General features: G+C 42.4%; 1 protein-coding gene across 1 annotated transcript; it reads right to left on the minus strand.

Moving 5' to 3' along the window:
* Nucleotides 1–1,908, minus strand: LOC115173188 (E3 SUMO-protein ligase KIAA1586-like). The gene is made up of 3 exons (XM_029731111.1): nt 1,404–1,908; nt 293–990; nt 1–87 (listed from the first exon to the last, which is right to left on the minus strand). The coding sequence occupies exons 2-3, from the start codon at nt 629–631 to the stop codon at nt 58–60; spliced, it is 369 nt and encodes a 122-aa protein (XP_029586971.1). The 5' UTR covers nt 632–990; nt 1,404–1,908; the 3' UTR covers nt 1–57.
* Nucleotides 1,909–12,401: the final 10,493 nt, after the last annotated feature.

Raw genomic sequence — 12,401 nt, forward strand, 5'->3', positions numbered from 1 at the left:
AACAACAGCCTCCCTCGCAGTACTGTAGTATTTCCTGGCCTTGGCCTGCTGGACACCTCAGACATTTTGGTCATCAGCAGATTGAATCTGAAATACATAAAGAAAAAATACATACAAATAGACAATTAATTGCTGTCCAAAAAAAAACTATATTAGATATGACACATTTTGTCAGTGTATAAAGCATTGAAACATGATGTTACCAATTGTAACCATGTTTGTTGTTATTTACTGAAATTACATATTGATGATGACTTTTGGAGTACTTAGCATAGCAATCTAGAGCCACTACCTGTTCCAGGTGCCGGACAAGCCCCTGGTAACCTCGCAGGAAGTGGTCCAGTGCACGCAATAGGTGTCGTACCCATCGGGTCCCGCCAATTCTGGTGGGCACCAGTGGTGTGTGCCCAAGAGCCTGGAAGCTGTTTACCAGGTTTGCCCTGTTCAGTGGACTGGTGTGGTAGAAGGTGTAGAGCCCACTGAGGAGGTCTTCTACTTTCTGAAACATCACGTTGGACCGGATGGCATCAGAAAAGGTCAGTTCAAGGCGGTGTGCCATACAGTGGATGCCGATGATGTAGGCCCTGTCCCCCTTCAGCCGGCTGACCACACCATTCTTGGCTCCGATCATCACAGCAGCTCCATCTGTTCCCAGAGCGACCAACTTGCTTCCCCACTCATCACACACTCCCTTCACGATGGCACTGATGGCGGTGCTTATGTGTGCCACGTCTGCCTTCTCAACTGACTTGATGCCAACAAACTTCGACTCGATCTTTCCCTTGTGACAGAATCTGACAAACTAGCTCCTCCTCTTTCACAGAACTGTCTGTGGAGCCATCTGACATGATGGAGAGAAATTTTGTGTTTTTCAGATTCTCTCTGATGTTGTTTCTCTCCACCTCTGCAATATGGTGCATAAACTCTTTGGCCTGCTTCTCATTTCTACATGTTGAGCCCATAGCGATTCCTTTTTTTTCTTCATCCAAACTGCAAAAATAAAACATCAAATTAATTTCTATAATAATTAATTATACAACCATGTTATCCAATATAGCTGGCAGTTGATTGTGCTAAATTAGCCTTCTACCCTTTGTTTACTTAAGGATCAACACTATAAGGCTGGTAAAGTCAATTGTGTCACAATGCTTTAAAATGTTAACAGCATCTGGAGACAAACATTGAAATAGAATGTTACAGAGCCATAGGAAAGCATGGAGAGCCATGTCAGCATCAGTAGGCCAATACTTTTATGGTATTTATACACTATTTTGAGGTGAACCAAAGCTTATCAAGAGCTGAGAAATAACCTACAATACTGGACCACGTCTGCTAAATAGACTTGAAAAAACTAGCTGCAAAAGTACTAGTCTAGCTACAGGAGTAACAACATTTTCACTTACTCGCACATCCAGTTGAAAACAGAAAGTGGTCTCGCCTTCTTGCCAATGGCATGTACAGTCCTAAACAATGCTCTGACATTCCCATTAGCGCCATCGCAGAGGGTGTCAAGAGGAGAGGCTCTGATTTAAGCCCGGGACACAGACATGCAGGCAATGTGACACTTGCTGTGTTCGTGGTCACGAATGTTCTCCAGCTTCATTGTTTTATTTCCGATGACAAATGAGTTGTTTCTGCTTTTAACTTTAGCATACTGGCGACACACGGAACAACTCATCACCACAGCCTCAGCATCATACTGTAGCCAGCCTCTTGAAACTACGTTATCTACAAACCTCCATTTCTCACAAAACTTTCTTTTTTTTATGTGATTCGTTCTCCTTTCCGTCGGTGGGTATTCGTTTCAAAGGTTGGCTTACTCCAGGTAAATGTCACCACATAACAGCTATTTAATGAACGGTAGCTAGCAGCAGACCCGTGGCAAGTGAGCGATGTTGAGTATCTGATGTCCTGTGCGGTAAACAGTGCCGCGAAACGAGGAGCACGAGAGACGGTCTGTGGTAGGCTAGCAAACATGAGTCATTTCCTCGAGCCATCATGCCAGATTTTATTACATGACTATTTTGGTACAAACATTTACCCCCCAGTGTGGTGGATAGCCTTCTGACATTTACTCGACAAAACTATATATATTTGAAGTCGGAAGTTTACATACACCTTAGCCAAATACATTTAAGCTCACTTTCACAATTCATGACATGTAATCCTAGTAACAATTCCCTGTTTTAGGTCAGTTAGGATCACCACTTTATTTTAAGAATGTGAAATGTCAGAATAATAGTAGAGAAAATGATTTATTTCAGCTTTTATTTCTTTCATCACATTCCCAGTGGGTCAGAAGTTTACACACACTCAGTTAGTAGTTGGTAGCATTGCCTTTAAATTGTTTCACTTGGGTCAAACGTTTCGGGTTGCCTTCCACAAGCTGTGCTGGTGTAACTGAGTCAGGTTTGTAGGCCTTGCTCGCACACACTTTTTCAGTTCTGCCCACACATTTTCTATGGGATTGAGGTCAGGGCTTTGTGATGGCCACTGCAATACCTTGACTTTGTTGTCCTTAAGCCATTTTGCCACAACTTTGGAAGTATGCTTGGGGTCATTGTCCATTTGGAAGACCCATTTGCGACCAAGCTTTAACTTCCTGATTGATGCCTTGAGATGTTGCTTCAATATATGCACATCATTTTCCTGTCTCATGATGCCATCTATTTTGTGAAGTGCACCAGTCCCTCCTGCAGCAAAACACCCTCACAACATGATGCTGCCACCCCCTTGCTTCACGGTTGGGATGGTGTTCTTCGGCTTGCAAGCCTCGCCCTTTTTCCTCCAAACATAACGATGTTCATTATGGCCAAAAAGTTATATTTTTGTTTCATCAGACCAGAGGACATTTCTCCAAAAAGTATGATCTTTGTTCCCATGTGCAGTTGCAAGCCGTAGTCTGTTTTTTTTTTGGCGGTTTTGGAGCAGTGGCTTCTTCCTTGCTGAGCGGCCTTTCAGGTTATGTCTATATAGGACTCGTTTTACTGTGAATATAGATACTCTAGTTGAGAATCACTGCTAGTCCCTAGACTAAAGGATTGGTCAAGTTTCCGAGATATAAGGCATATTCAGTCATGTAAGTTAACTAATTATAGAATTTGGAACAAAACCATTTTGACTGATTATTCAATTATTCATTACTCTTCAGGAGACAAAATGTACTATGAAGCACAATGATTATAAACTATATAGACCATTTTTGCTGTTGTTATTGTGATTAAATAAGTAAGGCTTCTGAGTGATCAGTATCAGAGACAGGATGCACTTTCTCATTCTAACCAGCAAGTGGCAGTCCACTATTACTAAATTTTGCCCTAGGGAGGAAGGGTCCACACATTAGAAGATATGGTTATAGTTACTCAACACAAATCACAATACTGAACTATTTTAGGAATAGAAGGGCCAGTTAAGTTCTTGATTAAAACAACTTAGACATTGCAATATTTTCTTAATTCATGCATTGTAAAAGGTTACAGGGTTGGGGTCATTTCCATTTTAATAAGCTACATTAAATTCTAGAAATGCATTGAATTTCCCCTAAGAATATAATTTGTTTATTGAATGGAACTTTTATTGTAAATTATTTTAAATAAGGATTTTTCTATTCTAGAATTGGAATCCCAATGCACTTCCTAAATGCACTGAAATACAATCATCCCCAACCCTGACATGTTTGGCCTGATCAACAAGTTTTTACATTTAATTTGAAGCCCTCAGATGTCTCTCCATGTTATAAACCCCAACACCATATTTCAGACAAAAGACATACCCATAGTCATTCTGAACATTACAACATGAGAGTGCTGTAAGTCAAACAGAAAGGTTCAACCAGCCAAACCCTGCCTTTCAACAGTGTTCGTGGGAGCCTACCTTTATATAGAGCCCCCCCAAAGGCATAATCACATGGCAGAGCTGAAATAGAACTGTGAGGTGGTAGCTCAAACTAGCACCTCTTAATTGTGCCCTGAGTCTTAATAGGCTGAGAGCCCATTAACACACAGAGAAACATGCCGTCTTCCGTACTTAAAGCATGCACCATACTGAATGCAGCTGGAAGAAATCAATCTGAAATATCATGCACACTTGAAAGCTACTTAGGCGTCCCCACCTGCACTGGGAGATATTAACACTAACAGATACACATTTCTACATAACAATGCATGACTAGTTCTCAATCTCAAAACACCAAAGTGGAGAGCAAAAGGCATTGATTTCACAGTTTAAAAATGGGAGGTATCTACAGTGGCTTGCAAAAGTATTCACCCCGCTTGGCAATTTTCCTATTTTGTTACCTTACAACCTGGAATTAAAATATATTTTTGGGGGGGTTTGTATCATTTGATTTACACAACATGCCTACCACTTTGAAGATGCAAAATATAGTTTTTTTGTGAAACAAAAAATGTCTCTATAAGCTTGGCACATCTAGCCACTGGGATTTTTGCCCATTCTTCAAGGCAAAACTGCTCCAGCTCCTTGAAGTTGGATGGGTTCCGCTGGGGTACAGCAATCTTTAAGTCATACCACAGACTCTCAATTGGATTGAGATCTGGGCTTTGACTAGGCCATTCCAAGACATTTAAATGTTTCCCCTTAAACCACTCGAGTGCTGCTTTAGCTGTATGCTTAGGGTCATTGTCCTGCTGGAAGGTGAACCTCCGTCCCAGTCTCAAATCTCTGGAAGACTGAAACAGGTTTCCCTCAAGAATTTCCCTGTATTTAGCGCCATCCATCATTCCTTCAACTCTGACCAGTTTCCCAATCCCTGCCGATGAAAAACATCCCCACACTATGATGCTGCCACCACCATGCTTCACTGTGGGGATGTTGTTCTCAGGGTGATGAGAGGTGTTGGGTTTGTGCCAGACATAGCCTATTCTTTGATGGCCAAAAAGCTACATTTTTGTCTCATCTGACCAGAGTACCTTCTTCCATATGTTTGGGGAGTCTCCCACATGCCTTTTGGCTAACATTTTAAAAATATATTTTTTCTGGCCACTCTTCCGTAAAGCCCAGCACTGTGGAGTGTACGGCTTAAAGTGGTCCTATGGACAGGTACTCCAATCTCCGCTGTGAAACTTTGCAGCTCCTTCAGGGTTATCTTTGGTCTCTTTGTTGCCTCTCTGATTAATGCCGTCCTTGCCAGGTCCGTGAGTTTTGGTGGGCGGCCCACTCTTGGCAGATTTGTTGTGGTGCCATATTCTTTCCATTTTTTAATAATGAATTTAATGGTGCGCCGTGGGAGGTTCAAAGTTTCTGATATTTTTTTGTAACCCAACCCTGATCTGTACTTCTCCACAACTTTGTCCCTGACCTGTTTGGAGAGCTCCTTGGTCTTCATGGTGCCACCTGCTTGGTGGTGCCCCTTGCTTAGTGGTGTTGCAGACTCTGGGGCCTTTCAAAACAGGTGTATATATACTGTGACAGATCAAGTGACACTTAAATTGCACACAGGTGGACTTTATTTAACTAATTATGTAACTTCGGAAAGTAATGGGTTGCACCAGATCTTATTTACGGGCTTCATAGCAAAGGGGGTGAATACATATGCATGCACCACTTTTCAGTTTGACATTTCTTTTAATTTTTTGTAACAAGGGTTAGGGTTTTTTCATTTCACTTCACCAATTTTGACTATTTTGTGTATGTCCATTACATGAAATCTAGATAAAAAAAAAAACATTTAAATTACAGGTTGGAATGCAACAAAATAGGAAAAACGCCAAGAGGGATGAATACTTTTGCAAGGCACTGTCACGGTTGTCGTCGGGAAAGGAGGACCAAAATGCAGCAGGATTGTGGACGCTCATCTTTACGTTTATTTAACTCAAAAGTGAACACCAAAAATAATAAACAACAATACTCACGATCAACAAAACAGTCTCGTTAGGCTCACTCACGCTTAACAAGAAACAGGCAAAACAAGAAACAATCTCCCAGTTGATTTTCAGCCCTGGCCTAATATTCTAAGAGTTGATTCGGGTTGGGCTGGCTCGGTTTCATGGTTTGCAAAACATTGTAACCTATGTTTGAGACCAAGGCGTGCCAGTGGCTATGTGAGAAGCACGCCAGTATCTGGCACATAACTAGAATGAGATTCACTTTCTATGATCTCTCTCCCTCTGCTCTGATAGACATAAGCCTGGAACTCTCAGCGTTGCCTTTCATCATTTTTTCCTTATAGAATCATAGCCACGCAAAGGGTTCGGAAGGAACTGCAGCACCCCTGATAAATTTAAATACATTTGCCAAAGTTATAGAATTACTGCTGTCTGTTCAGAAATAAATGAAATCATTCAGAATAGCCTACGACATCACGAGAAGGCCAATAATTTAGCCACAGAAGATCAATAGCTTCTTTAAAAAAATAGCCTAGCTGTGGATTGTAGCCAAATAAGAAGGAATAGTGAAAATCTGTCCGTGAAAAAACAGCACGCAGACAAAACAGGCCTTCCACAAAAGTTCAAATACAATCGAGGTAAAACACAGGTTGGAAAGCAAATGGCTCCTGCTGAAAAGAGAAGACTCTATGCTGTAGGCTACTGTACTTTGCGCCGTTAATCTTTCCCTTGATCCTGACTAGTCTCCCAGTACCTGCCGCTGCAAAACATCCCCACAGCATGATGCTGCCACCACCATGCTTCACTGTAGGGATGGTGCCAGGTTTCCTCCAGACGTGAAGCTTGGCATTCAGGCCAAAGATTTCAATCTTGGTTTCATCAGACCAGAGATTCTTGTTTCTCATGGTCTGAGTCCTTTAGGTGCCTTTTGGCAAACTCCAAGCGGGCTGTTATGTGCCTTTTACTGAGGAGTGGTTTCCGACTGGCCACTCTACCATAAAGGCCTAATTGGTGGAGTGCTGCAGAAAGGGTTGTCCTTCTGGAAGGTTCTCCCATCTCCACAGAGGAACTCTGGAGCTCTGTCAGAGTGCCCATAGGGTTCTTGGTCATCTCCCTGACAAAGGCCCTTCTCCCCTAATTGCTCAGTTTGGCTGGGCAGCCAGCTCTAGGAAGAGTTTTGGCGGTTCAAAACTTCTTCCATTAAAGAATGATGGCGGCCACAGTGTTCTTGGGGACCTTCAATGCAGCAGACATTTTTTGGTATGCTTCCCCAGATCTGTGCCTTGACACAATCCTGTCTCAGAGCTCTACGGACAATTCCTTTGACCTCATGGCTTGGTTTTTGCTCTAATATGCACTGTCAACTATGGGACCTTATATAGACAGGTGTGTGCCCTTCCAAATCATGTCCAATCAATTTCATTTACCACAGTTGGACTCAATCCCATTGTAGAAACATCTCAAGGATGATCAAACAGGATCAACTAAGCTCAATTTCGAGTCTCATAGCAAAGGTTCTGAATACTTATGTAAATAAGGTATTTCTGTTTTTTAATATTAATACATTTGCAAAAATGTCTAAACCTGTTTTTGCTTTGTCATTATGGGGTATTGTGTGTAGATTGATGAGGAAAAAATGTAATTTAATACATTTTAGAATAAGGCTGTAACGTAACAACATGTGGAAAAAGTAAACGGGTCTGAATACTTTCTGAATGCACTGTTGGTGTTCCTTTTATCCAGGTGGGAAAGGGCAGTGTGGAGTGCAATAGAGATTGTGTCATCTGTGGATTTGCTGGGGAAGTCTGCGAATTGGAGTGGGTCCAGAGTGTCTGGGATGATGGTGTTGATATGAACCATGACCAGCCTTTCAAAGCGTTTCATGGCTACAGAATGAGTGCTACGGGGTGATAGTCATTTAGACAAGTTACCTTGGCGTTCTTGGGCAAAGGGTCTATGGTGGTCTGCTTAATCATGTAGGTATAACACACTGGGTCAGGGAGAGGTTGAAAATGTCAGTGAAGACACTTGCTCTGAGTACGCGTCCTGGTAATCCGTCTGTTTTTCTCTAGTGGTGCAGCTCTCCCAGGCGCAAGGAGAGAAGGGTATAGGGAATGTGAAATTCCCAAATGTGTCTGAAGCGCTCCTTCAAATTGCCAATGCATTGATTTTGACCACAGACCTGTTCCACTCGGCCGCCTCCTGACTCCACTTGGCCCAATCCCACCTCCAAACCATGTCTGCGGTCTTGTGGGAGCTTTAGTGCCCCTGAACCTTGGATGGCTCCCCTGAGACCCCCAGCATGGGGAAGGTAGGGAAGGGGGGGTATGGAGAGACCTATCCAATCTAGTTCACCCAAATGGGCACAGAGGCGGGTACGGGATGTGGTGTGGAGATAGACGGGGGAAGGCGACGGGGCAGAGGTGTGTTCCACCACCCCATGGGAAGAGCACTGGGGGTTTAAAATCAATACACTGTTAAGTGCAGCCTAGCCACAGGACACTCTCTCTCTCACTCCGGCATTAGTCATGCACCACCGAGTGGGACCCTCAATGGCTAGGCTCTAACTCTCAGGGTCCGAGGAGGACGTAGTTGGCTACACTCTTAGAAAAAAAGGTACTCTCTAGGACCTAAAAGGGTTCTTCGGCTGTCCTCATAGGAGAACCCTTCGAAGAACCCTTTTTGGTTCCAGAAAGAACCCTTTTGATTGCAGGTAGAACCCTAATGGGTTCCAAGTATATCCCTTTTCCCATTGGGTTCGACATGAAACCCAAAGAGTCCCGCCTTGAACCAAAAATGGTTCTATCTGGATCCAAAAAGGGTTTTCCTATGGGGACAGCTGAAGAATCGTTTTGGAACATTTTGACAGCAAGGAAATATAACACATTTTCAGTGCGGCCCTCTGGACCTCGGTGACAACCGATAAAAACTTTCACCATTTCTACCCAAGACCTTGGTCTTTATATTAATGTTCAAAATAGTCTTGTATGATGTACTGTTGCTGAGAAAAACACACAAGAGTAAAACGTCTGAGTAAAAAGTGACACCCAACCCCGGTCTCCCTTACAAAGGAATGTGGAAGTGTCACAGAGCTCATGGGGAGGCAGGTAGCCTAGTGGTTAGAGTGGTGGGCCAGTAACCGAAAGGTTGCCAGATCGAATACCCGAGCTGACAAGGTAAAAATCTGTCATTCTGCCCCTGAACAAGGCAGTTAACCCACTGTTCCTAGGCTGTAATTGTATATAAGAATTTGTTTTTAACTGACTGGCCTAGTTAAATAAAGGTAAAAATAAAAAAATATATGTTTTTGAGGGTGGATGTATTGTGTGTTTGTACAGTCTATGTATGTGTGAAGAACCAGTTGCTGAAAATAGAGAAGTCAAAGATACATTTTCCTTGCTTGCAAGATTTTTTGGGGGGGCATGAAAGATGAATTTAACTGATAGCAATAAAGCACATAGGCTTGTATGAATACTTTGACATGGTGACTCTAGGTCCATGTTGTCAACCAAATGCTTGTCTTATCTTTTTACAGATCTGTTGAGCTGCAACTTTTCGTTAAATGATCTTAACAGATCGGCTGACATAATATCCAACACATCAAAAGAGGAAATATCACAAATAATAAATGTTTTATTTGATTGAACCTTTATTTAACTGGGGAAAAGTCCCATTGAGACACAGTCTACTTTACATCTTTAAAATGATCACCACTATCTCAATGCATCAATGCGTATCTTTGATTACTTTCTGAAGGGGAGCTTTAGAATGCTTCTGACCCAGAAACATGTTGCCTGTGGTCCCGTTTAGCCAGTGAGAGCAGTGATAGTGTGTGACTGGAGAGGTGAGGAAACAGCCTCATGTTCTGGTCTGAGGATGTCAACCCTGCTTGGTTCTCTGTCTCAGAGGCCACTGTGGCCTTCTCATGGCTCTTACATGATGTTCTCGTATGGATTATGACTCCTAGGCGGTGGCGATTTTAGCATGTAAATCTTGGTGGGGCAAATAAAATAAATGTGGGATGCATGCCAGCAAAGCCACTACACAACACAACACTAAACAATACATTAACTGCACTAGAACGGTGACAAACGCTGCCCACAAACTGTTAGGCCCTACATAAAGCTGTACCAACAGCAGAGTCCCAACAGCAGTCCCAACACCTTACCACTGCTACACCTGGCTATCAGCGGAGCCTTGTCTGGCAGCGAAACAGTTCATTCAGCCACATTTACTGCCTTTTAAAAAAACATAGCTGATATGGCTGACTTGCTTAAACAAATGTGTATAAATAAATACTGACAATTGAGATGTACAAACTATGGCATATAGTGCCTTGCAAAAGTATTCATCCCCCTTGGCGTTTTTACTATTTTGTTGCATTACAACCTGGAATTTAAATTGATTTGGATTTGGATTTTATGTAATGGACATACACAAAATAGTCCAAATTGATTAAGTGAAATGAAAAAAATTACTTGTTTAAAAAAAAGAAGGTTAACTGATAAGTGGTGCGTGCATATGTATTCACCCCCTTTAATATGAAGCCCCTAAATAAGATCTGGTGCAGCCAATTGCCTTCAGAAGTCAAATAATTAGTTAAATAAAGTCCACCTGTGTGCAATCTAAGTGTCACATGATCTGTCACATGATGTCAGTATATATACACCTGTTTTGAAAGGCCCCAAAGTCTGCAACACCACTAAGCAAGGGGCACCACCAAGCAAGCGGCACCATGAAGACCAAGGAGCTCTCCAAACAGGTCAGAAACAAAGTTGTGGAGAAGTACAGATCAGGGTTGGGTTCTAAAAAAATATCAGAAACTTTGAACATCCCATGCAGCACCATTAAATCCATTATAAAAAAATTGAAAGAATATGGCACCACAACAAACCTGCCAAGAGAGTGACGCCCACCAAAACTCATGGACCAGGCAAGGAGGGCATTAATCAGAGAGGCAACAATGAGACCAAAGATAACCCAGAAGGAGCTGAAAAGCTCCACAGCGGACTATTGGGGTGTCTGTCCAAAGGACCACTTTAAGCCGTACACTCCACAGAGCTGGGCTTTATGGAAGAGTGGCCAGAAAAAAAACATTGCTGAAAGAAACAAATAAGCAAACACGTTTGGTGTTCGCCAAAGGCATGTGGGAGACTCCTCAAACATATGGAAGAAAGTACTCTGGTCAGATGAGACTAAAATGTAGCTTTTTGGCCATCAAGGAATACGCTCTGTCTGGCTCAAACCAAACACCTCTCAGAACACCATCCCCACAGTGAAGCATGGTGGTGGCAGCATCATGCTGTGGGGATGTTTTTCATTGGCAGGGACTGGGAAACTGGTCAGAATTGAAGGAATGATGGATGACGCTAAATACAGGGAAATTCTTGAGGGAAATCTGTTTCAGTCTTCCAGAGATTTGAGAGTGGGACAGAGGTTCACCTTCCAGCAAGAAAATGGCCCTAAGCATACTGCTAAAGAAAAACTCAGTAGTTTAAATGTCTTGGAATGGCCTAGTCAAAGCCCAGACCTCAATCCAATTGTGAATCTTTGGTATAACTTAAAGATTGCTGTACACCAGCGAAACCCATCTAACTTGAAGGAGCTCGAGCAGTTTTTCCTTTGAAGAATGGGTAAAAATCCCAGTGGCTAGATGTGCCAAACTTATAGAGACATACCACAAGAGACTTGCTGATGTAATAGCTGCAAAAGGTGGCTCTACCAAAGTATTGACTTTGGGGGGGTGAATAGTTATGCACGCTTAAGCAAGCTTAAGTTGTTTGTTTCACAATAAAAAATATTTTGCATCTTCAAAGTGGTAAGCATTTTGTGTAGATCAAATAATTCAAATCCCCCAAAAATCCAGGTTGTAAGGCAACAAAAAAGGAAAAATGCCAAGAGGTGTGAATACTTTCGCAAGGCACTGTAAGGGGACAACAAGCTGACAAGAGGCAATCCATAATTTCGATTAAGACATTACTGAGCGAGCTAGAATGGACTTAGTCAATATAACTATTTGTTTAGCACTTTTGAAATTTACAGCAACAGAATTCAGAACATGGGCCGTTCTTACAGTGTTCTCCATGTACACCAAGTCAGAACCGTAGGATAAATAAAGGGGGCATATAAGCAGACAAAGAAAGCTCTTAAAAACTCTTTCTTCAATGATTACATTTCCCAAAAACAAGTTATAAGCTACATGTGCACCACCAAGTCAGAACAGTAGGCGAAATTAAGAGGTGAAGATAGACCAAATTATTAGGGTTAGGCACATGGGTGACTAACAGCTTACTACACAACATACAACATACAGTATACAGTTGAAGTCGGAAGTTTACATACACCTGTCACGAGCGTCTAGGACCAGTAGATATGTGAAATCAGGAGCAGGAGACAGAGGGCCGGAGCAACTGAGTTTTAATAAGAAATACCAGTCGTAATAGCCGTTGGGCACAGGGCGTGTGGCGAAGTCCGCCAGGAGAAAACACTTTTCTCAACAAAAAAAACAAAGAAGCGCACTGAAAAAACAAACAGCGCGCGGGGCGCAGCCCGGCAATA

This window comes from Salmo trutta, chromosome 34, assembly GCF_901001165.1.
Source record: "Salmo trutta chromosome 34, fSalTru1.1, whole genome shotgun sequence".
In the NCBI taxonomy this organism is placed as follows: domain Eukaryota; kingdom Metazoa; phylum Chordata; class Actinopteri; order Salmoniformes; family Salmonidae; genus Salmo; species Salmo trutta.

Coding starts and splice junctions, on each gene's coding strand:
- LOC115173188 (XM_029731111.1), bottom strand. CDS start 631: ATGATCGGAGCCAAGAATGGTGTGGTCAGCCGGCTGAAGGGGGACAGG. Junction 88..292: donor TTGTCCGGCACCTGGAACAG/GTAGTGGCTCTA, acceptor TATGTATTTCAG/ATTCAATCTGCTGATGACCA.